Raw genomic sequence first — 23,687 nt, 5'->3', positions numbered from 1 at the left:
ATAAACTCATTCAAATATTTATTACCAGAGTTAGACATTTGGGCTGATTTTTCTCAAAGTAGGGAGAACCCTAACATAATGGGTCTGATTAGTAACCAAAAATTGTACAAGATTTTTAGCTGTTAGCTTTATTGGAACAGTGCAAAGCTGTTAGAAAAAGTTGTACAAAAAAGTTGTACAAAAAAAACTCTGAGTAAAACTTTTTGTAACGTTTTTGATAAAGTTTTTGTGATTGGTAACTGTCAAAGCTGTACAAGCTGTATCGCTTTAATAAGTAGAACTGTCAAATGGTCATCCAACCATGGGCTAAGCTCAGTCCAAAATATTGTGGACGGTCTGTGGTCAGCCCGCAACTAAAACGGATCATATGGTCTAAAGACCAATTTTGTTCGCGGGCATAATGAGCTAGCTCATACGGAAAATATCTTTAAAATTTACACATTTGGGGAAAAACGAAATTTAGACTTTCTCGCTATCTCCTCGTATCTATTCTCCTCGTCTAAGGAGATTCTTCGTCTCTAGCTATTTTCTCGTCCCAAATCTCGCAAAGGGTACCAATCTTCTTAGTCTTTAGCTTGTCTTATGCTTCCAATTTTGGGTTTGATGTGTATCATTTGTTCATGGGTCTGTGATAATCCGATGAGGTAGAAATTGATTTTGTGTGATTAAATTGTTATGCAGGAAGATCTAGAAGAAGGAGATGGCTACATCACGTTTATCAAAAAATGGTTAAAGCACAATATAGTAATATACTATCAGAAGAACAAACCTTAAATATGGCAAGTATAAAAGTTTTGTAATTTTAAGATAAAGATAAATTTTCATTTTTTGTTAAACTATTACATTATTTGTAATTTAAAGATAAATTTTCATTTTGTAATCCATAGAAAATTAAACTATTGTTTCATTGAGTTTACATTATCTTGCGTTCTAAAAAAATCCTGGTGGACCACAATTGTAGAAACAATTACATGTATACTTAGAAGAGCCTGGTGGCTTCTCAATACAACTCCCGAATCCTTTCAATTGTTTGAAACACAGTTCCCTACACTTTGCCAACACACATTGCTTTCCCGGCTCTAGTTCTTGTCTACATCTCTTTTGTGCCTCAGTTTTAGGAATAATCGTTAATACTGCAACAAATAGTGAGTTAAAGTATCATAGATATGTATCTAAATTAAAAACTATACAGAATTATCATTAAAATTAGTATGCTTCTTTTAAATAAAATGAATATGTATGAAGAAAAAAATGATAGCATTAGTTCATTAGCTTCCTATGAAAAAAATATAAAGAAGTTCTGTCAAAATGTCAAAGCTAATTGTACATTGACGTATTAGATCGTTGAGCATATAAGAAGAAGAAGAAAAAAAGTTAATTACCTGAGAAGAGAACTACCAAAAGCATGAAATAAGAAAATAATTTCGTAGACATGGTGCAAGACTTATTAATTATCGTATTATTTCTTATGTTGTATGTAAAATTTACTTTATTGTTGTCAAATAGTTTATCTTATATACTACAAGAGGAAAAAACCTTAATGTGGTAGGTAAACTATATGGGTAAAAACTATTGATTTTTTAACAAATTTTGATAGTGTTGACTATCAAAAAATGGAGACTATATTTGTTGACCAAATAATTTCATACCAATTCTATAAACACTATATATTATGTCATAATTCATACAATATAAGGGGTGAGAAAAGTGTTGACTACTTTTTATCTAACATATTTGATATTGTGTTATGTTCGCATAGATAAATGAGTTTTTTTTGTTTATGATTTTTAAATACAAGTGGTTTTTGGTATACGTCCAAGTACGGACAATAATACTATGTCGAAATTTTCAAAACAAAATCTAATTTAGATATTATGTTTTCTTCATGGAATAAGTAACATAGTAGTATGACGTCAAAATTCTCTATTTGACGTCTTTCGACTTTTGTTTTCAAAACGGCAATGTATTGTTAAAAGATTAAAGTACATGCTTTTGAAATGTTAACATATATAAATCTACAAAATAAAATATATTTTTTGTGATGAAATATTCTAAACCGGAGCATGTAACATAATTCCCTCTGTACGTCTTAGATTTCTGTAACATAAGATTATTATTCTTAATGTATTTAAAGGATGCTTAATATAATTGTTAGCCACTTGTACGTACGTCTTTCGCGAGACCACGAAAACAAATTGAGATGGATTGTTGATGTGTTCATGATGCTATTTAAGACGGGGTTATGTGTACACTTCAGGTCAAAAGAAAAAAGAATATCAAATTCTAAACTTAAATTTTAATTTTATCTAACCTACTATTCAAATTGTTTAAGAAATTACTCCGCTTACTCACTTAAGAAACAAATTAAATTTAGTTAAGATAATTAGCATGTTCGTTTAACAGTCGCAGCTGCAAGAACTGCGGCACAAATAAAAAGCCTGAGATGATGTGTATTTGGGAAAAATAAAGTGCCGCAGTTGCCGCAGCGATCAGAAAAAGAAAAAGAAACAGTAATTCCGTAATCGCTGGAAATTTCAGCGTCAACTTTAAAAACTGTTTTTACTTGTCGTCTGAATCGCAGCGACTCAACGGCGTTAAATTTCTTGCCGTAATAGTGTAATTTTGTGGCCGTAGAAGCAGTCTCTGCGACTGTAAAAAAAAACACGCTAAATGTGACAAATTAAGAAAATAAAAAAGGAGAGATTAGCATAAAGAGAACATTTGGTGAAACAAAGTGTGTAATGAAAGAGAAGCAAGCCATTTGCCAAACCTATCTTATCAATATCAACAACATAACATGACAATGATACTAAGGTCCTTTCTTTTATTTCCTCTCATATGCTCTCATGTGGTTCTTGTCTCCTCTCACGTGGTTCCACCACCTTCACATCCCTTCTTATTCCCTTTGACACCATACCCCACACCTCTCCATCATTATGAAGGATGTTATCCTCGACCAAACGGGGTTAGTCTTGGTCAGCCCATCTTAATCATATCCCGGTTAGCGGACTCTACGGGTTGGTCAGGTTTAACCTTGAATGACCAACTTGTAGTTAGCCTACATAATAAGACGACCCGTTATGCGGGATTTCAGCCAATGGATAAATAACCCAACCGAGAAAACCGAACCGGATTGAATCAAGATTTTCAGTTCTATCGGTTGAACCTCTAGGAAGAACTTTAATTTTGCATCGCTAAACGGAAAATTTTGGTTCGGTTCGGATCGAACCGTCCTTAGGTATTTTTGTTTTAATAACCAGATTATACCAAACTGAGACCCGTTTTCACCAAATTTTTAGACTTCTTTTAACTGTTACTAGAGTTTTATTGAACCAATTTAACCGGAAAATAAAACCAACTTCAGCCAAAAATAACCAATTTAGCCGGAATAAGAAAATCGGTTAAATTTGGTTTTGAAACTCTTAACCAAAGCTAACCAAGAACAAAAACAATCATAGGCGATATAACCGAACCAAACTGATCCAAAAACCATAGTCACATGCCAAGATGATAAACTTCACCAATATTATTGATACTACATTGCATTTCCGAGAGAACTGCTATTTTTTTTTTTTTTGACAAATTTCTATGTTTCTTTTATCCTTGTGTAGGAAAACATTAAGATGAGAGAGTAAAGGGAGAGTTCCAACTTTGTTTGCTTTTATAGATACATCAATAATTGGCGGTGAAACAAATCATTACAACTTTATAATACAGTTGAGGCAATTTTAAATCAAGCCTCGACATTCAATAGTGCTATTGCCATGTATAATGCAAGAAACCAAAAGAAGATAGACTTTAGTAACTATTAACACCGGCGACCACCTCTGCAATTAAGAGCACCGGCATTGTAGGTAATGACGCCAACAAGAGATGATGATTTGGCTGCTAAACTTGAAGCTCTAGCGTAGCTAGCTCCAAGACCTGATCCAGAACGTGTGAAGAAAGCTCCGTTTAAAAAAAGATCTCCTTCTGATCTCCAATTCCAATGCCTCCATTGCCATTGCCCTGCATAGTCTCTCTTTGTCACCTGAAACATCCCATAAGTTTTTGCTGTAAGAATTTTGTTGAAACTGTAATCTATAAGTATAAGGGTTATAGTTTGACACTAAGTCAAAAGTCAAGAAAGATCGGTTCTTTATTTGACCTAGTCGACCTAACTCTTGAAAGTACCTCTTTAGCAAACCGGTTTCTTGGGGCGAGATATCTATTTCCTTGGCTGTTAATGGTAGGACTCGCACTGCCACCGATCGCATACATTTCCCAATGTGTATAGTCATTGTTAACTACATGAAAATATCCATGCCTACACCTGCATTAATGAAAAATGTTTATTTTGTCGACTTTTCGAAGTTTTTGCCAAGAATCATAAGTTAGGCCAAAGTATGTACCTCGGCATTCTCTGAATAAGACCTTCACCAAAATGATTATAAGCTATTGTAACTTGCATAACCTTATCCCTTGTATAGGTATCACTATGTCCCAATAACATAACCTGTCATAAAACAGAGCTACCATAAAAAAAACTAACTTCCGATTCAAGCAACCAAAAAACATAAAATGTGAGACAAATTCTTACCTCATTGTGGTGTGTGAAGTAATTATTGGAGATAGTAATAGCAGTAGAAGCCATAACAGCATCAATAAGCCCATCAGCACAATTCGAAAGCGAATTATGATCAATCCAAATATGACTCGACCCGAAAATCGAAATCCCATCTCCATCAGCCATAGTTCTCCAACCATAATGCGAAGGAGAGCTTCTAACCATAGCGTTACCAGTTGGTCTACAATCATGAATATGTATCCCATGAATGATAATGTTAGTCACGAACTGAATCGTGATGCATGCACCATTAGCTATGTGAACGTTGACGCCACGACCATCGATTGTTTTGAAACTGTTCATGATTAGTTCTTCTTTTAATGTTATGACCATGTCACGTTTAAAGACGATCCATAATGGTTCTTCTTGAATTACTGCGTGACGTAATGTTCCCGGTTTAGGGTTAACCGGGTTATCGTCGTTTGGATCACTCACTACGTAGTAACGACCGTCTCTACCGCCGATTGCATTGCGACCGAACCCGATTGCGCAATTGGCTAGATGTTTTCGCCGGGATTGCCATCTCCGGTCACAACGCCAACAATCATCGATTGGATTTCCGGTTGAGCATGAGAAGTATCCTAATCTTCTTCTCGCTGTGCTGTTTCGAATGCTCCTGAACCATCAAAACCGGTTTAGTCAAACCAGATTAATTTAACATGATCACTAAGCTAAATTGAATTATGACAGAATTAATCACTAAATATAAACATGGTTACTATATTAACCGAAATCAGAGGAATTGGGTGGACCACTTTTAATGTGTGTCATTTGACAAATAGTTTCGTCGGTGGGATTATTCTAATGCTTCTAATTCACGCATTGTAAGAAAATTGAAAAAAATCTTGCTTTGTTACGCAAACTATTCCTATTCAATCAAGAATCCAATGATTTCTAAAAGCCAAAAATAAAAATAAAACACTGCTAAACTTTCTTAGAAATGACGTTATAATAGTTGTATATGTTTTTGGGTAATAATAATCCAAAAAATACTATTCGTTTAATCATATAGTCATAACATTATAACTTGTGCCAAACAGATCTTTAAAGTACTAGTATAGTTATAAGTAATAACGAGATAAGACTAAAGATACGAGTGAAATCATTCAGAGAACAATTCACTACACGAGGGAGATGCATGGGGCTGATGGCAATTCACTGTTTTAAAGATTAGGTGTTGGAACATTTACACATGTTTCTCTTCAAAAACAAAAACAAGAACATTACACGTGTTTTTGGACCAATGTCTACAATAACTCCATAAGATTTTTGCAAGCAATAATATTTAATGTTTTTTACAAAAATAAATTTATTCATCTATATGATTTGGGTGCATTGCATTAAATGAAGAATCCCATCCAAATCTTACTCAACTAAATGAACCATGTTATGCATCATGTTTCATGTCTGGTCCACCAATAACTCTGAAACCCCTCAGTAAGAATAAGCATAAAGAACTTATCCTCACTACTTATTTGATTTTTATTTTTTTTATGTTTTACAATATGATTTGCAAATTGTTTAAATGTATTGATTGGTTTCATGCCGAAAAAATTTAATTAAAAACATGGAAGCGAAGACAAATCGAAAATCGAGTCTGTTGGCATTAAGTTCTATAACTTACGGAGTCAAAATGTAGTCAATCTTGAAAACACAAAAAAGAAAACGGAAGAACCAAAAAATAACTCCGATGGGAATGTTTCTATAAGTGAAAATCAAACTTTTATAACCTATTTAGGTTTTCGTTTTGTATTTGATAAATGTGGAAACATAATACTGTATAAAATAGAACAATCAACAAAGTTTTCAATCATTTTCTACGGCAAACGAAAAATTCTAAATAATCAAAAGATTTTCTCGTTGAAAAAGTCAGTGCGCGGGAACCAAGAACATACTTTTAGTTAAAAACAGTTAAAATTTGCATAAGAGAAATTTTTTTTATCATTATGAGAATTAAGGTAATATAAAACAAAAACATAAACAAAAAGTATGAAAGAAATGGAATCGAGGTGTGGTGTTTGGCCCTATGGATTTTGACCTTTTGACCTTTTGACCAGAATGTATAAAAATTCTTACACAAGTGCCATGTGAGCCCTGCTCCACATAAATACAACTTTCACCAGTTTTCTGATTTTTATTTTCTTTTTCTCCAGTAGTTAAAAATGTATAAAAGAAGATCACATGAATTTATCCAACCAAAACGTCAAGTAATGCTAGTTTAGTGTATTTTTTAAATTGTTTTACTAACTAACCAATCGCATTAGATGCTAAAATACTTAATTAGAGAACAAACAACAATCATTATTATTCATATATAGTATATAACACAAAATTTAAGCAACAGAAAAACTCACATGTCCACCATGGCAGCTACTTCCTCTGGATTCTCAACTGCATGTTCATGCCATGTTTCATTAGACCTGGAAGTCATTAATTAACCAACTCATTAGTTAAACCCGAAAACACAACTCAAATTATAAAACCAATATACCAAACCTCGCTTAATCACTGCTAATACACATTGAAATGTTGCATTATCATTCAATAAACTCTAATAACACACTTGTGTTTGATCACATGGATCTCTACATAATCTATGATAAAAAAATAAAATAAAAAGAACTCCCTCCATATTTAGATCTATAATACAAAATCCATGTAATCATGATCAAGTAATTCAAATCAAGAAAAAGGGTTTTCTTGTTTTAGCTTAGATTTGAGAAGTGAGAACTTCAATGCTTTGTTCCATGAACCAGATCACGTATAAATTTGACTCAAAAACATTTCGATACCTTGTGGAATCGACGCCAGTGAAGAACATTGATAGGAGTAATGCAGAAGCAAAGACGACAAGTATTTGTGTAACAGCCATTGTTCTTGCTCTGTTCTGTTTCTTTGTCTCTGTCCGAGACAGAGGCTTTTGTCGGTTTTTTGTGTTTAAAGAAGAAGAAGGAAGAAGGAAGATGAAAAGAGTTAAAGAAAGGCTTCAAGGGAAGGAGTTATTATATAAGAGAAATTGAGCGTGACATTTTTCACTTAGAATAATATTTGGCCTAATTAATTATTTAGAATAGATCATATAATTTCTTCATTATTTACATAGTTTGAAATGGCCCGATGCTGCTGACATGTTTTTTACATTATAGTTTGTTCGCATTTATAACATCCAATGCTGAAAATGTAGGTGATACGACAAGAGACAAATTACACAAAAAGGAGGAAATAGAAGATAAATTGTACTTTGTGTCCAAAAAAAAAAAAAAGGGAAGACAAATTGTACTCACTCGTTTTTGTTTTCAGTAAAAGCGGAAATGCTAATGAGAATTGATGTTATAATTGTAAGTCGCTCACATTTTCCATGTTTTGTACTTGCTAAAACATTTATATATGTATCACATAGAATAAAATTTAACAATATGTATAATAATCATATTGTCACAGTTTTATAATCAAAGTATAATCATTTAAGACAAATAGTTTAGCACTTTCATTCTTCTCACCATTAAATGATGGGCTAAAATCTCAACAATTGGAATTTAAATGTTGGCAAAAAAAAAAAAAAATGAACCAGGAAAAAGGTATTATAAACTTTTTTTTGACTATTTCTCCAAATAAACTCTAGATTAATCACAAACACTTTCGTTAACTGAATATTTTTAATTCAAATAAAAATTAACATTTATATAGTGCTATGAAAGACGTTAATCATTTTTTCCTCCCGTTTTAAAACTAGAAATATCCAAATTCATCAATAGGTAGTAATTTTACTAAAATATCTAATTCCATGAAAATGAACTTGAATCGTTAATGTGATTTGAGTTACGTACCTTATGATTTTAAGTAGATTCAACTGAACTAGTGATGTAAGTATATTGGTGAAAACACTTCGTGAAAATCATAAAAGCAGAAAATGGCCCAAGCTCTATATGTTTTGTTTCTAATATTGTGGAGTTGTGATAGCAGTAGATTAAGACACATTTGGATTTAGAATTCATTAAAAAAAAAGTTAAAATGAATCACGTTTATACAAAATTTATTTAATAATATTTTAAGTTGATGTTTTCAATTACAATTAGAAACATTTAATGGAAATTTTTTGTAGAGAATTGTTTAGCTTTATCTAGAGGAGGTGGGTTAGTGGTTCTAGTCTCGTGGAAGATTAGTCATGTTGATCAAAGCTTGAAATCGATTCTCCTAAAACATAGAATTGAATTGTTTAGCTTAGCTTTATCCCCTGTTTGTTTGATCATTTGTCATTTACATCTAAATGATCCATTTACATGATCAATTTAAATGATGTATTTGAATGATGTTTGTTTGATTATTTAGTATTTTATCTAAATGATGCATTTAAATGAATATTTCTTTGTTTGATCATTTTGTAATTCATCTACATTCTCATTCTAATAAAAATGACTAAAATACCCATTCTATAATTTTAACAAATGACAAATATTTAACATCATTACCAAATATAATTTTAATGAAGAAATGATTTTACGGTTTTGGCGGAAAAATATGATTTTACGGTTTTGGCGAAAAATATGATTTTGTGGTTTTGGCGGAAAATATAATTTTACGATTTTGGTGGGAAAATATGATAATAAGATTTTGGCGGAAAAACATGATTTTACGGTTTTAGCGGGAAAAATATGATTTTGTGGTTTGGTGGGAAAATATGATTTTACGGTTTTGGCGGGAAAATACAATTTTAGGTTTTGGCGGGAAAATATGATTTTACGGTTTTACCGGGAAAAATATGATTTTGTGGTTTGGTGGAAAAATATGATTTTACGGTTTTGGCGAGAAATATGATTTTGGCGGGAAAACATGATTTTATGGTTTTTGCGGGAAAATATGATTTTGCGGTTTTTTGGACTAAATCATCTCCATCCAAATGGTTCTACCAAGTCCATCCAAATGAGTTTCACAAATTAGCCTAAATTTACAAAGTCATTCAGATGGACCATCCAAATGATTCATCCAAATGATTTGTTAATTTGTCAAAAACAAACATCATTTTTCATCTCCATCCAGATGATCCATTTGGATGAAGAAACAAACAGGGTCTAACTACATAAATATGGATCTCTTGTTTAGAATCAATTTAAAATTTTGTGGGACTCTACCCAATAAATATTTTCAGAGTTCAAAGATTTACCTTAAATTAATATAAAAAAAGTAGAGAAAACTACAAATAATGCATAAATCTGATTAGAAGTTTAATAATGCTTTAGTATTTGGTATTTTCTAGGATAACGATTTTAACATGACTAGGAACAAACTAAAGCATTATCCAAATTTAATCTCCAAAGGCAAATGCTATTTAAATTCTTACCGGCCTTATTACTCCCTATCTCCCTCTGTCACGTGTGGTGGGTCAGATGGATCACGTGCCCGGACGGCTGGTCATTCAGACACGTTATTCTCATAAAAGATTCCACGTCACTGTTTGATTAATATTTAATAGTATAATTGCTATCTGTTCGTCGGCTTCGAATGTCCGGGAAACACGCCGGAGATTAGATTAACGTGGCAGATCATATAAACTAACCAATCGAAAGTTATCTATATTACCTTGAAGACCCAATCATCATCGTTTGTTTACCTATTTTCTACTATTGTTTAAAGAAAACGTTAAATTTTGCTACTGTTTTTTATAACTGTACATATAATATACAGTTACGTATACACTGATGCCAAATAAGAAAAAGAGTTAAAGAAAAGTTAAGTGATTTACGTTAAAAGTTATAATCTACAGCTAAAACATTATGTGTAACAATGTTTATAAAGAAAATATTATTCGAATAAAACAAAATTAATTGACAAAAGATTAGTTTGTATACTATTATAATTACTACATGGATTACATTATCGGATAATAATTAGCAGAAAGTCAGAAACCAATGAAATGAATTATTATTGACACAATCCTTGAAAATTTTAAAATAGCTTAGCACATTAAGTCATTAGCATTGATATAGTGTTGAATCAAAATCAAGAAGATTTTTTTTTCTGGTAATGTTTTGTATTTTACTTTTATTTGATTAAATTTCATATCACTAATTAATTTTGCATACAAAAATTAGAAAATTAGAAAATTAGAAAATTAAAAAATCTGAATGATCTCCTATTTCCAGAAGTACAAACAGTATATTAATTCGGGTGTCTCATCAATTTTCACATGTTGGACAGTGATTAGGCTTCCAGACTGATCAACATTAATTAAGAGAAACAATATTATACAATATGCTTAGATATTCAATGACAACAATAATGAGTTTGGCCAACAACGGATCATGTCATGTGTGAGTGTTCTTCAATCCATTTTTCTTTCGGTCTCAATTTACAAATTAATTTTGAGAGGAGAATAACAAATTAAATAAATAAATAAAACTCTTAACAAGTAATGTAATTAAGTTGTAGGTCTTATTTTGTCCACATCAATATATTATCTGTTCAGCTCACATTAATTAGTTTTTCCTATGGTTATCTTATACATTCTCTCCGTTTTGAATTACATGTTATTTAAAGTTTTCTCATATAAAGTAAGAATGTTTTATCTTTTATTAATATATTTTATAAAAATTTTTATTGACCAAAAGAATTAAAACATTAGAGCATCTTCAATGTGAGTCTTTAGAGGAGAGACTCTCTATTAAACCAGAATAAAAAATTAGAAAAAGGAGGAGAAAGAACAGAAACGTTTCTCACCTGAGAAACGTTTCTCACCTGAGAAACTTTGAAAACCTCATTTCTACCTTTACTTTGTTCTGATTAGTTTAAATAATAATTAAAAATTTGAACAGTAAAATAATAATAAAATTTATATTATTTTATAAAAATGAGTTTCTGGAGATGGTCTTAAGGATAAAACTATAATATTTACCAAATATCTGCATTCAAAACCTAAAAACAGGCCCAATGATTTGGGCATATCACACAACAACGTCGTTAAAAAATAAATTAAAAAAAATCGTTTTTTTTTTTTTTTTTTTTTGCCAACCTCACTCTACATCGGTATTTTATAAACCTAAGTACCTTAGCAAAGTTAAATGTACAAAGTCCAAAAGATTTCAAGAATGATAAACCAAAAAAAACGTAAAAGAATTACAAATAGTTTAATCACTATATATCGTCCATTATTTCTCGGAATACCAATTAAAATCAGGATACGGATGGAACAGTTTGTAGTCAATTTTGGCAAGACCATAACTAACAAATGATAATGCTAAAATCACAAATGTAGGGAGAGATCAAGACACTGATCTTTACCCTTGTCACTATTGACCACGTTATAATGATGATCCAAAATGTCTACACGTTGTTGACAACAGTACCCTCCTTTGCAATCTCTACCTTGGTGGGATGTAGCCAACACGACATGAGAACCACTGGATTTGAAAATCGGATGGTCGGGATGAACCGTCGGAAAACAGGCAACGGAGGCAGAAGCAGGGTAGCCTAAGATGGTCAAGTGATGTTGAGAGGGAGAGGATAAGAAAACAGGTAACGTGTGAAGGAAGTCATTGTTGTTGACAAAATCATAAGCCCTTTTGGCTCTTCTAGCAGCGGTTCGCTCCTTCTTGTGGGCGTTCTGGTGGCCTCCTAGGGCTTGGGAGCTATGGAACTTTCTAGAACAAAAGAGGCAGGGGAATATTCTTAATGATGATGTGTTTTCGTCTGTCTTGTTGGCTTCTTTGCTTGGCTTGATCTCTTCTTCTCCCTCCACTTCTACTTGATGGTAATGATCTTCCATTCTATGTTATCTATACACATACAAAAAAGTGACTAAGGATTATATTAACTTCCAATAAGTGCACAAACAACTTGGAAAGCCAACCCTAAAATGAAATGCGTATGAATGTAGCTATACCTTGAGCTGAAGACCGAGAGGGAGAGAAAGAGAATGTGAGTGTTGTGGGCTTGAGAGGATGAGTTTAAAAGGGCAAGTGTGAAGATGAGAAGTAGAAGAGAAGTCAAGTTTAAGATGGTGTTTGAGGAGAGTTGGAAACTGTGAGACTGTGAGTGGATACATTAGTGTTACTACAATTAAGAGTTCTGTTCTGTTGCAGAGCCAACTTTGGGAGCAGGTTCTTTTGCCCGTATGGGCTTGGGAACAGTGGAGATAAGAGAGAGTCAGATAAAGAGAGAGAAGAGAATGAGTAAAGGTGGTGCATGTTAATGAAAAGGAGATTGATTGGTGAGAAAGAAAGAGACCTTTGAATTGGGAAATGAAACTTCTTTTTATTTTCATATCTTGAGATTAGCATTTTTGGGTTTTGCATCATCTCTAAATGGAACTCTATTTGCTATTGGCTTAACTGTAATTTCCTCGCAAATGGAACTCTATTTCCTTTAGTGAACTTTGACTATTACCTTTGTCTTTCATTTTGGCACACCAAGAATCACAAGATTACCTTCTTTGAGACACATATTTACACATGAATTATTTCATCATATTTTAATAAAAAAAGTTGGTTCTTGTTACTCTATTTCATTTTCTACTTTCTAATAATTTAAGTTACAGAAAAACTAAGTATATTTTTCCTACCAAAAAAAAAAAACTAAGTATGTTTTTACTAAATACTATGCTTAAGTTATATAACGATATATCATGTAAACAAAGAATGAGAGTTCAAGATTGTGTTTAAATTGCGTGAAAGAAATCAAATAAAAGGAAAATCTCTTTCATTTATGAATTATGATATTTGGCTTTATTCATTAGTGCTTATCTAGATTCAATCGTTTTGTAGAGGTTGATAAACCGTGTATGGAACTAATGTTTGTATAATGAAAAGTTGTGTTCAGCCCCCAAAAAAAAAAAAAAAGAAAAAAACATCAGTCGAAATCAATATATTTGTTTAAAGAATAGAAGCAGAACACTCCACAACTTGAGAAGCAAATGGGTAGTCATAAAGACTGTGATGGGTCCTGACTCCTGACCGATCGCACCGCCCACATTCCCTTGCAACTTGTCTCCTCATAGTTGGCTACTTCCTCTGTTCACTATACCAAAAAAAGTAAGCCAATTAGTTTTACGTTTTATGGACTTGTTGCGGCCCGTTTAGCTTTCATTTGTTATTACTAGGCCGGAAACAACCCACTGGCCTTTACACCTCTATAAACCACCAACGCAAGTTATTTTCTTTTCGACATTGAAATTTAATATATGTTTTCATCAATCTCAAATTCATCACAATGCAGTACAAGTGAATTAACTAACTACACTGTAAATCTGTTTGGGTTACATAAATTGTATAGCGTGAGCTACATACAAATTTTCTTTCTTTTCGGTGTATGTATTTTTGTGTTGGTTTTTGTTTTAGGATTCTCATGGCTTTTGAATTGTTTCTAGTTATGCTTCATGTCAAAGCACAATTTCATTTAGGTTTGACAAAGCTAGTCATAGTCATGAAAAATATAGGGAGTATATTAAAGTAGGATTTTGCTCTTCTCCTATTACACAACTTGACATGCTTTTTGATAATCAATATTTATAAATAGACTATTTTATTTAAACTACTCAACAAAAAGACCCAATTTAATTGATTATTATTTAATTATGAAAATAAAAATAGGACTATTATGTTTCTTTTCTTTAATTTTTAAAATTCTGTTTCTAATTTGGGCTGCTTAGTTGAGTAGTAATGTAGAGGACTGTTTTAATTAATTACTGAATTTTTTATTTTAAAAACAATACTATTAGTAATGTAATTTTAAAAATAAAAAATAGTATTGTTTGCATGGAATACTTTGCCTCATAATGGTTTCACTTTGACTATTAGAGAATGGGAAGAAGAACTGTTTGAAGATGTTGAACTGGTTCTTCTTCCTCTTTGTCGGAGTAATCTGAATCGAAATCGACGACAACCTCCATTGAAAAACATATATATATATATGTATAGATTTAAGAGAAACCTAGTAACATATTTAATCAATTCAATATTTGATTTATTGTTTTTAAATAGATAATTAAACATTTTAAAATAGAAAAACAAAACCAGTTCAAAACCTTACTTTATGTAATAAGTTAGATACTTAATAAACAAATAAAAGAAATTAGGTTTGCAAGAAATCTAACATGAATGGAAGGTTAGGTAGGCATAAAAATGAAAGATAAGTAAGGAGGTTGGTAGGAAGAGTGGTGGAGGATCAAAAGAGTATGGCAAAAGAGTTAATTGCCAAATGCAACGTCACTTCTTTCACTCCTCATCTAACTCTCAACACTATTTTTGTATATATAATCTTGAACAATCGGTTATCTCAACATTTGCATATTGTCTACTTTTAGATTTTGATATCTATTGGAACTCTTACTAGCTCATTCATCCGTCGGGTAACTTTCTTGACCTCTCTCCATCTTATCTTTTACGAGTCTTAAAGACTTTACTTATCTAAGAAAATCCGTTTTAGTCTCTCAAAATTGATTTATTAGATGGTATATTCTAGTCACAACAACTATTTTTTGGACGAGAATTTTACAAAATAATTGAAGGATACTTAACTCTTTCTTACTAAACAAAACAACTTAAATCTATATCCGATATGAATTCTTGTGGGTAAAGAATACAAATCATGTATATTATCTGGATATCCAAATTATTCACTAAAATTTTATAAATTATCTCAAATTCTTCTAAATTTGTAAATTACTCAAATTATCAAAATCACTAATACCCAAAATGAGAAGAAACATTTATTGCTTAAAAGTTAGATTCTTCCCACGTGGCCCGGTTTAGTTATAGTTGCCGACGATTAATTTCCGGTCACATTTTTAACGGCGTGAGTTTGTATGTGGCGTAAAACATGTCAAAATGCGATATTTTCGTAACGACGTTAACTTATACAAATACGACAAGACAAGGTTTTGGCAACGAGGCCAATCAGACCAGACTTGTGAGAACTGAGAACGATCGATCAAAAATCTCTCCCACGATAAAAATGAGGACCCTGAAGCTCATTGTACTTAACGTCTTCCCCTTTCCAGAAAAATCAACCAAACCCATTTCAGTTTCCCCGGAAAGTTTTTGTCTTTCAATCACCATTAGAATTCAGCTGCAACACAAGTGTTTGCAACAGAGAGAATCATGGAGAGAGCTATGGAAAGACAAAAGATATTGCTTCGTCATCTCAATCCAGTTTCTTCTTCTAATTCTTCTCTTAAACATGAACCTTCTCTTCTGTCTGTAAGTTTAGTTGTCTTAATCCGTGAGTCTTAATTAGACATTGAAATTGTTTGTGGAAGCTGATGATCTTTAACTCTGTTTTATTATGTGACTCACTTGTGTTTTTGTTAATTTTAGCCTGTGAATTGTGTTTCTGAAGTTTCCCCAATGGCTGCTTTTGGAGATGACATTGTGATTGTAGCGTAAGTATACTCATTGAGTTTGCTTCACTTTCACTTTCTTTAGTTTTCTTTGTTTCTTGATTCTTCTTCTTCTTCAGGGCATATCGTACCGCCATTTGCAAAGCGAGACGTGGAGGTTTCAAAGACACTCTTCCTGATGATCTTCTTGCTTCTGTTCTTAAGGTAAGTCATCAATTAAACCTTGTGCATGCATGGAGTAGTAGTATCAATGATTTCTTATGTTTCATGGTTTGTTCTGATTAGGCTGTAGTGGAAAGAACATCTTTGGATCCAAGTGAAGTTGGTGATATCGTTGTTGGTACCGTGATAGCGCCTGGTTCTCAGAGAGCAATGGAGTGTAGAGTTGCAGCTTATTTTGCTGGTTTTCCTGGTACTAAATCTCATTCAAGAATCAAGATAAACTTAATATCTCACAAGTTGTTGATATGTTTCTTCATCCTTCTCTTTTACGAGCTAGACTCCGTGCCAGTTAGAACTGTCAATAGACAATGCTCATCAGGACTACAAGCAGTTGCTGATGTTGCTGCTTCCATTAGAGCTGGTTATTACGACATTGGTAAGATGCTGCTGCATCAGTTTTTTGTAGTCTCTAGCTGCTTGTATAGGCCATGGGATTGATTCTCTCAACTTTGTGAATTGCATAGGTATTGGTGCTGGAGTGGAATCAATGTCAACTGATCATATTCCTGGAGGCGGCTTTCATGGCTCTAATCCAAGAGTAAGCTATCACAATGAGTGTATAAATTTACTCAACAAGAAGAGTTTTGTGATGATCTTGTAAACTCTACATGGGAATAGGCACAGGATTTCCCAAAAGCCCGTGATTGTTTGCTTCCAATGGGAATTACTTCTGAAAACGTTGCAGAAAGGTTCGGTGTCACAAGAGAAGAGCAAGATATGGCTGCGGTTAGTTAGTTATTCTCTTCACTTTTTTCCTCTCTAGTTCATATAAGTACTGATTCAGTAATAATCAGGTGGAGTCTCACAAACGCGCTGCAGCTGCAATCGCGTCTGGTAAACTCAAGGATGAAATCATTCCTGTTGCTACTAAGGTAAAACAAGAACCTCCCAAACTTCCTTTAAAGCCCTTTTGGTAGAGCTTTCTCAGTAAATGATATTGTTCTTGACAGATTGTGGACCCTGAGACTAAAGCAGAGAAGGCAATCGTCGTATCTGTTGATGACGGTGTACGTCCAAACTCAAACATGGCAGATTTGGCAAAGCTGAAGACTGTCTTTAAACAGAACGGTTCCACCACAGCTGGTTAGAAACAACTCTCTTAACTATCACTGGCATAAGTGAGATCATAGATTGAAGCATTTAAGTATATGTGTTTTGTGTAGGCAATGCTAGTCAGATCAGTGATGGTGCTGGAGCAGTACTGCTAATGAAGAGAAGTTTGGCTATGAAGAAGGGACTTCCCATTCTTGGAGTATTCAGGTAAAATGAATATACAACATTTTGCCAGTTCAAGAAACCGAGCAAATCTGATTCCGGAACAATGCAGGAGTTTTGCTGTTACTGGTGTGGAACCATCTGTAATGGGTATTGGTCCAGCTGTTGCCATTCCCGCTGCAACTAAGCTCGCAGGGCTCAACGTCAGCGATATTGATCTATTCGAGATCAATGAGGTAACAAAATATTTCACATTGGTTTTTTTCCTGTTTCGGAATAATACATACATATAAATCTTTATTGTTGCATTGTTAAACAGGCATTTGCATCTCAGTATGTGTACTCTTGCAAGAAGTTAGAGCTGGATATGGAAAAGGTCAATGTTAATGGAGGAGCCATTGCTATTGGCCATCCCCTGGGTGCTACAGGTTACTACTTACCAAGCTTGTCGTAACTAAATAAAATGCAACATTTGTTACAGGCTAATAGAGTTCTTTTCTATATGTTCAGGAGCTCGATGTGTTGCGACATTGTTGCACGAGATGAAGCGGAGAGGAAAAGATTGCCGCTTTGGAGTAATCTCAATGTGCATAGGTATATATATAAGATTTTTTTTCAGATTGAATTGGATCAATGATTACCTATGTTAATGGTATATGTAAAATGCGAACGTCACAGGCACTGGAATGGGAGCTGCAGCTGTTTTTGAGAGGGGAGACTCTGTTGATAACTTGTCCAACGCTCGTGTGGCTAACGGGGATAGTCATTAGAACATCGAAGAGAGCTTGAATAAGTAGAAGTAATGATGCATTGAGTCTAATAAATATGATGCTTTAGCTCTTTCACATTGCTGAACAATGAAAACTTTTGTCATTCTGAGTTTAAAATCAACTACTTTTCTCTGAACAAAGTGTTAAATCTAAAACCAAAAGTTACATCCTTCCTCACACAAGTCTGAAAACACCAATCAAATCTCGCAAATCTCATTCTCCATCTTCGGGAGACCCACCTGGCACCAGCTGCATCACAAACATTTTCAACACCAGTTTCTTAGCAATTTGACTATTCAAATGACCAACTGTTTATATCAAGATACTTGAAAATTCATCACAAGGAAGTTTATACAACGTATGGCTATGAGTAACCACAAGTGTTTTTTTACTTACAATGGCGATGTTGTTGCCATTGAGTAGAATCTGATCAAGCTTTGTGACCCGTCTTCCTTCTGCCGTAATCTCACTACACAACGATGCTTAGATAAATTAGTAACACACTCTAGTTACAATTCAATCAAGAATTTGTTACAATCAAAACTTGAATCTATGAGATCCTAACTCCAAAGCAACACGGGTTTAAGCATCAATTAACTAATCCTCACACAACCACAAACAACTCAAGTCACCGAAACCACATATGACCCCGCTGAAATAGACTCTATGCATACACAATAAATGTCATTAATCAGCAAATGAATGAACTGTGATGGACATTCACAAATCAGTATTGAGATCAATTACCCAAAAACAAAATCCAAAAGGCTAAGTTCTGCATAATCACATCCATGGTTCAATGTCTATGATTCACCTCCTAAAGTGTAATAGATCAAGCAACATTCCAATTAAACAAGATATGAAGCAATAATCGAAACCCTAAAATCAGACTTACTATTCGGTGACATCTTCAAGAACCATGTTGACATAAACATCGAATCCTTTGAGAATACCAACGAGCTCCTTATCTCCTTTCATTATCACCCAAATCTTAGACCCTATACACCTATCGATTAGCTCTGCACAAACAAACCAAATCGCTCAAAAATTGAAAACCAAAAAATCGCAGATCTAGTTCGATTTTCTTACATATAAGAAGGTGGAAAGTGAGAGATGTGAAGAAAAAATTGCATACCTGAAGGAAGAAGCTGTGAAGGATTGTTCGCCATGACGAAGAACAGTGAGGCAAGTGAAGGGTTTTTGAATTTTCTCTGATTTTTCTTGCTCCGAAGCTTTTTCTGATTTTTCGATTTTTAGGGTATTAATGTTTTACTTTTAGGAAATTTACAAGAGAACCCTCAAACTATCTTTTTGTTTCAAGATTGACTTTTAACTATGGAAAACTTAATATATAAACCTTCAATCTAATTAGAATATTAAGGATAAATAATCACGTCTCAAATCCCTACATTACTAGTACGGAAGTACCTTTCAAATAGTAATATTGGCTTTTGTAAGATATTATGTTACAATGTCATTGGAAAAAACTGTAACCACCTAATTCACTTTACTTTAGTTATAAGGTCAATTTACTTTCGAATTTAATTATGCTAATCTTGAATCATGGATCCATTATACGGATCTATGAAATTTTCTTGTTTCTTCCAAACATAGGTCTACTGAGATTTTATTATTTCTTTGAACGATTGATCTGTAGTAGAGTTATCAAAATGGACGAGTGGCCCGTGTCCAACGCCTAATGGACCGGGCATGGACAAGCCCATTATGAAGCAGGCATTAATGGACATGGGCGTTAACGGACATGGGCATCAGCGGACTGGACGTGATGGACATGGGCGGCCCAATGGTCAAAAAATATTAGGTTTAAGTGTTCGGGCAAAAATAAATTTGGGGAAAAAACATTTCCCCGACGCTTATTTGGCGATTTCTTCTTTCCGGCGATTTCTCCGGCGAGTTCCTTCAACATCTCAACTCCATCACATCATGGATCCTCCTGAGATTCCTAATCCAGTTCAAGTAAGCAAATTCTCGTCATTTTTACTCAATTCGATCTGGGTTTTTGATTACTCAATTCGAAATGATTTTTTGTTACTGTTTTTTGCTTATTGAGAGTGATTTTGACATGGGTCTCTTTCGATTTCTGTTACTATTGTTTGATATAGTGTTCATTGTCTGCATTATGCATAGTATGAACTATGAAGCTTGGTCCTTTGACACCGTGTATTCATGAAACTGCAAATATCAAAAGCTTAGCTCACTAATATGAGTTACTTAAACAGAAAAAAGAATTGGTAGTAAGCACAAAATGGAATTCTACACATCTAATGCTCTCTAGAGCGATTATTTACAAAGAAACATTCAAGCATCTTGCTGAAGCAAATACTATTGTGTTAAAATTTGGTTTTGTTATGCCTATTGGACAACCCATTTGGACATGGACATTAATGGGCACGGGCGTTAATGGACATGTGCCTTAGTGGACATGAACACTATTTGTCCAATATCGAAATGGACATTATTGGACTGGGCTAATGGACATGGACAGCCCGCTGTGACAGCTCTAATCTGTAGCAATCCATGTGCAAAGCTACATCCAAGATTAGCAAAATTAATTGTTAAATACACATTACCAGAAGAATTGAAAAGAAAGTATATAGTTAAGATACCATTTGTATCATTAGATATTCAATCTCGTTGTTGTAGTCATATACTTGGAAGCTTAGAGGATCGAAAAACAAGGTGCAACACATGTTAATGAGGATAGGAACTTATCAAAGATCCTTGCAAGAAGGTATGGAAGTCGTGCTTTACATTATTTCTATAAAGAACAATGTCCATATCTTCTCAGCTACGAGGTATCCGAGAGTAAGGCGAATAAGAAAACATGTTTCAACCAAATCAAGAAACATTTTTCCAGTCAAATTCAAATCAAGAACTCTGTTTTCAGCCAAATCTAAATCATGATCATGTTTTTGTTTTGTGTAGAGAAGACGTTAGGCGTAAGAACACACAAAAACATTAGCATGAAATTATGTGATGTAGTCAGGACCGGCTCAAACATTTTGTAGATCCAGTGCTATTATGTAATCATATCATGTTTTTTTTTTTTTGGACCCTAGACCATATGTCCTAGCACCTTAAGCACATGTGCTAAGCCGGCACTAGATGTAGTTGTAATATTTTATATAAAAAATGTAACATTTTTTTAATCTTCTATGCTTTTTAGTTAACTCAAAATAATCTAACATACCCGTAATTTTTGAAAACAAAAAAAGAATTGTTCAGCATACTTTTGAATGAGTAACCAAAACTCATGCATGATATCACATATGTTTAATAGTGGGCCATATAGACTGCTTCACAAACACCACTTTTAAGTCTTTAGCAAGCTTTCTCCGTTATTATCTTCACGATTGTGTACCCAAAATTGATATGATTCATAAAATGTTGTTGACTTGTTGAGTTCATAAATTCAACCCAAAAGTAAATGAAGAACAATGGACAACAAAAAGAAAGTAATTGTGGAAGATAATTGGTTAAATTAATTCAAATGTCGGTTCTTGCCTTCTTGGTATAGAGGGATTATTCAACTAGTTAGGATCGATTTCAAAATTTATGGAGATAGAAACAATGACAGTTTATATATGTATGTTCTCAAGACAATATTCTATTAAGACCGGCTTTGCACCTAAACAGAATAAATAGATGTAATACGAAATAAATCGAACGAGTGATTTATATGCAAGCATGAACCCATACTCTAAGGAATGAATTAATCAATGGTTCTTATTTTTAATCATGTTAGTTAGATGCAAACCAAATCAATCTTGAATAATGCTGATAAACCGTCTTAATTCATGCGATGTCTCCACTAGTCTCGGATTTCTATAAAATATTCAATATTGACTTATAGCTAAGTCTCAAGTCCGTAGAATTATTGTATATTTTTGTATTCCCCGAAAACACTATTTGCCTTATTGCTTTGTGGTCCAAAATGTTTATCAGTGAGCGGCAAGTCTTGTAAACTAGTGAATAATGCCTCGCAAATTGTCCAGATTCATTGTGTTTTGGCTTATTATTGTATATGCCACAAAACGACTGAGAGTGACGATGATTCGCTACGTTTTTTTTTCTATAATAAAGTTTATAATTATTGATGTGGTTACCACTTAGATATTAAAATCAATTATATCCTTTTCAATGATTCTAATGACGATTGGATAATTAAATTTAGATAATGCTTTTTTGTTTGCTACTTTTTTCTTTTGTAATGAAGATTGAAATGCTTTGCACTAGTTGGGATCGAATCTGCTTATAGTATAGTACTTATATTCCCACAGTACATCCCCGACTTCTTTTTAATGGTATTTGCAACTGATCATGTGTACAAGAATGGACTGATTAATCTCTGAAACATGAATTATAATTTAAGCTAAGAAAAGTAAAGAAAGTACCTAAAATAGATAGTAAAACCTTATAAACATAAATCTAGATACTACTTTAACTGATAAACTTTTTTCTGTGAGGCCATTTTTTCTAATGGATACTAAAATTTATTATGTGCAATTGAATAAAATCTGAATATCACTACAAAAGAAAAAAAAAATGAACAATGGATTGACTAGTAAAACATTTGAATGATTAGTTATTCACTATATATGTAAAGGATGATGTTTGTGATGGTACTATCCAAATTGACAAAAAAAAAAAATCAAAGATATTTCGTCCAAAATAAATTTATGCGACGAGCTGACCTAAGTAATGACTTGTGGTCCGAATCCTTTTCTGTATAGTGTCTTCTGCTAATTATAGGCAAAGAGCTGATATACGCTTCTCTTTGTCTCTCTTGCGATTTCTCCTTTTTATCTTTTCGAATCTATCAGGTTGGGCCAAACTAAAATGGACCGAGCTAAAATATTACTAGACTAAGCCACTGTTATGTTGAGTTGAACCATCTTTATTTGGGTCGAGCCGTTGTCTTAATGGGCCGATGTTCTAATGGACCGTTTTACCATATTAGCAGCTTGTTTGACTTAGTTAATCTTTGTTTGGCCGAATTAGGCATGGAAAACAAAACAAGTATTACATACTAACTATCACAAAACATATCGTAAAAAAGATTATATATTTTTTCATGCAGATTTTTACTATAAAATTTAAAATTAAATGTAATGTATTAATTATAATTAAACTACAATAAATAGAAGTTAAAACAAATATTAGAAAAACTGAAAAGTATTGACTTAAAAATAATATTGTCATTTAATTTGTTCGTCAGATACTCAGATCTTGAGCCATCATGGGCTGTTGAATCTTGAGCCACCTTGAGTTTCTAAAGCTGGTTGTGGCACCATGTGATCCACCTCCCCATGATGTCATTGGAAGCAATTCGCAATCATAAAATGGTATTATTGTCTAGTTTACCATTTTTTGATATTTTGTTTTAAAAATGTCATTTTTACTAAAATTTTACGTATTTATTATTTTTAATATTTAAAAATATACGTATGTACGATATTTTTTTCGCAAAATACATATTGTATATTAAATACTAAATTTTAAAAATAAATAGAACTGACTAAAT

The 23,687-nt window shown here is 33.1% G+C and overlaps 6 protein-coding genes and 1 long non-coding RNA gene across 11 annotated transcripts; 3 read left to right on the top strand and 4 right to left on the bottom strand.

Moving 5' to 3' along the window:
- Positions 1–800: 800 nt before the first annotated feature.
- LCR12 (low-molecular-weight cysteine-rich 12) lies at positions 801–1,463 on the bottom strand. Its single transcript, NM_001036961.2, has 2 exons — positions 1,383–1,463; positions 801–1,133 (listed from the first exon to the last, which is right to left on the bottom strand). The coding sequence occupies exons 1-2, from the start codon at positions 1,432–1,434 to the stop codon at positions 931–933; spliced, it is 255 nt and encodes an 84-aa protein (NP_001032038.1). The 5' UTR covers positions 1,435–1,463; the 3' UTR covers positions 801–930.
- A 1,283-nt stretch (positions 1,464–2,746) lies between these two features.
- AT5G07295 lies at positions 2,747–3,104 on the top strand. The gene has a single exon (NR_142991.1). It is a non-coding gene; the product is annotated as an other RNA (long non-coding RNA).
- Positions 3,105–3,577: 473 nt separating this feature from the next.
- On the bottom strand, positions 3,578–7,640 carry AT5G48900 (Pectin lyase-like superfamily protein). Its single transcript, NM_124267.3, has 6 exons — positions 7,399–7,640; positions 6,961–7,026; positions 4,580–5,222; positions 4,392–4,495; positions 4,174–4,312; positions 3,578–4,030 (listed from the first exon to the last, which is right to left on the bottom strand). Exons 1-6 carry the CDS (start codon positions 7,476–7,478, stop codon positions 3,809–3,811), a joined length of 1,254 nt encoding a protein of 417 aa, NP_568705.1. The 5' UTR covers positions 7,479–7,640; the 3' UTR covers positions 3,578–3,808.
- A 4,070-nt stretch (positions 7,641–11,710) lies between these two features.
- Positions 11,711–12,770, bottom strand: LATE (C2H2-like zinc finger protein; the record flags this gene model as incomplete). Of its 2 annotated transcripts, NM_001344809.1 has the most annotated exons (2): positions 12,483–12,770; positions 11,711–12,375 (listed from the first exon to the last, which is right to left on the bottom strand). In NM_001344809.1, the coding sequence occupies exon 2, from the start codon at positions 12,363–12,365 to the stop codon at positions 11,844–11,846; it is 522 nt and encodes a 173-aa protein (NP_001318765.1). In that variant the 5' UTR covers positions 12,366–12,375; positions 12,483–12,770. The 2 variants fall into 2 exon arrangements, with proteins under 2 accessions (NP_001318765.1, NP_199700.1); NM_124266.2 differs by lacking the exon at positions 12,483–12,770 and having other exon boundaries at positions 11,844–12,391.
- Positions 12,771–14,762: 1,992 nt separating this feature from the next.
- On the top strand, positions 14,763–18,323 carry KAT5 (peroxisomal 3-keto-acyl-CoA thiolase 2; the record flags this gene model as incomplete). 4 transcript variants are annotated; one of them, NM_001344808.1, is made up of 15 exons in its annotated part: positions 14,807–14,945; positions 15,597–15,795; positions 15,913–15,977; positions 16,055–16,139; positions 16,221–16,347; positions 16,435–16,533; positions 16,622–16,695; positions 16,776–16,883; positions 16,952–17,029; positions 17,108–17,240; positions 17,321–17,417; positions 17,485–17,608; positions 17,692–17,800; positions 17,883–17,966; positions 18,051–18,142. In NM_001344808.1, the coding sequence occupies exons 2-15, from the start codon at positions 15,697–15,699 to the stop codon at positions 18,140–18,142; spliced, it is 1,374 nt and encodes a 457-aa protein (NP_001331840.1). In that variant the 5' UTR covers positions 14,807–14,945; positions 15,597–15,696. The 4 variants fall into 4 exon arrangements, with proteins under 4 accessions (NP_851157.1, NP_568704.2, NP_001331840.1 ...); NM_001036960.2 differs by having other exon boundaries at positions 14,887–14,945; positions 15,689–15,795; positions 18,051–18,316; NM_180826.4 differs by lacking the exon at positions 15,597–15,795 and having other exon boundaries at positions 14,763–14,945; positions 18,051–18,323.
- On the bottom strand, positions 18,164–19,372 carry SAD1 (Small nuclear ribonucleoprotein family protein). Its single transcript, NM_124264.4, has 4 exons — positions 19,278–19,372; positions 19,038–19,161; positions 18,539–18,611; positions 18,164–18,391 (listed from the first exon to the last, which is right to left on the bottom strand). The coding sequence occupies exons 1-4, from the start codon at positions 19,309–19,311 to the stop codon at positions 18,356–18,358; spliced, it is 267 nt and encodes an 88-aa protein (NP_199698.1). The 5' UTR covers positions 19,312–19,372; the 3' UTR covers positions 18,164–18,355.
- Positions 19,373–19,852: 480 nt separating this feature from the next.
- AT5G48860 (uncharacterized protein) lies at positions 19,853–21,067 on the top strand (the record flags this gene model as incomplete). Its single annotated transcript, NM_124263.1, has 2 exons — positions 19,853–20,119; positions 20,807–21,067. The coding sequence occupies 2 exons, from the start codon at positions 19,853–19,855 to the stop codon at positions 21,065–21,067; spliced, it is 528 nt and encodes a 175-aa protein (NP_199697.1).
- Positions 21,068–23,687: the final 2,620 nt, after the last annotated feature.

This window comes from Arabidopsis thaliana, chromosome 5, assembly GCF_000001735.4.
Source record: "Arabidopsis thaliana chromosome 5, partial sequence".
Taxonomy (NCBI): Eukaryota; Viridiplantae; Streptophyta; class Magnoliopsida; order Brassicales; family Brassicaceae; genus Arabidopsis; species Arabidopsis thaliana.
This window is presented reverse-complemented; position numbering and strand designations above follow the sequence as displayed.

What these genes read in the sequence shown, in the direction of transcription:
- AT5G48900 (NM_124267.3), bottom strand. Translation starts at nt 7,478, where the DNA reads ATGGCTGTTACACAAATACTTGTCGTCTTTGCTTCTGCATTACTCCTA. An exon ending in ACTGGCGTCGATTCCACAAG is followed by an intron (nt 7,027 to 7,398) that starts GTATCGAAATGT and finishes AATGACTTCCAG; the next exon opens with GTCTAATGAAACATGGCATG. An exon ending in CTTATTCAGAGAATGCCGAG is followed by an intron (nt 4,313 to 4,391) that starts GTACATACTTTG and finishes TCATTAATGCAG; the next exon opens with GTGTAGGCATGGATATTTTC.
- LCR12 (NM_001036961.2), bottom strand. Translation starts at nt 1,434, where the DNA reads ATGTCTACGAAATTATTTTCTTATTTCATGCTTTTGGTAGTTCTCTTC. An exon ending in TTTGGTAGTTCTCTTCTCAG is followed by an intron (nt 1,134 to 1,382) that starts GTAATTAACTTT and finishes TATTTGTTGCAG; the next exon opens with TATTAACGATTATTCCTAAA.
- SAD1 (NM_124264.4), bottom strand. Translation starts at nt 19,311, where the DNA reads ATGGCGAACAATCCTTCACAGCTTCTTCCTTCAG. An exon ending in TTCACAGCTTCTTCCTTCAG is followed by an intron (nt 19,162 to 19,277) that starts GTATGCAATTTT and finishes TTGTTTGTGCAG; the next exon opens with AGCTAATCGATAGGTGTATA. An exon ending in CTTGAAGATGTCACCGAATA is followed by an intron (nt 18,612 to 19,037) that starts GTAAGTCTGATT and finishes ATCGTTGTGTAG; the next exon opens with TGAGATTACGGCAGAAGGAA.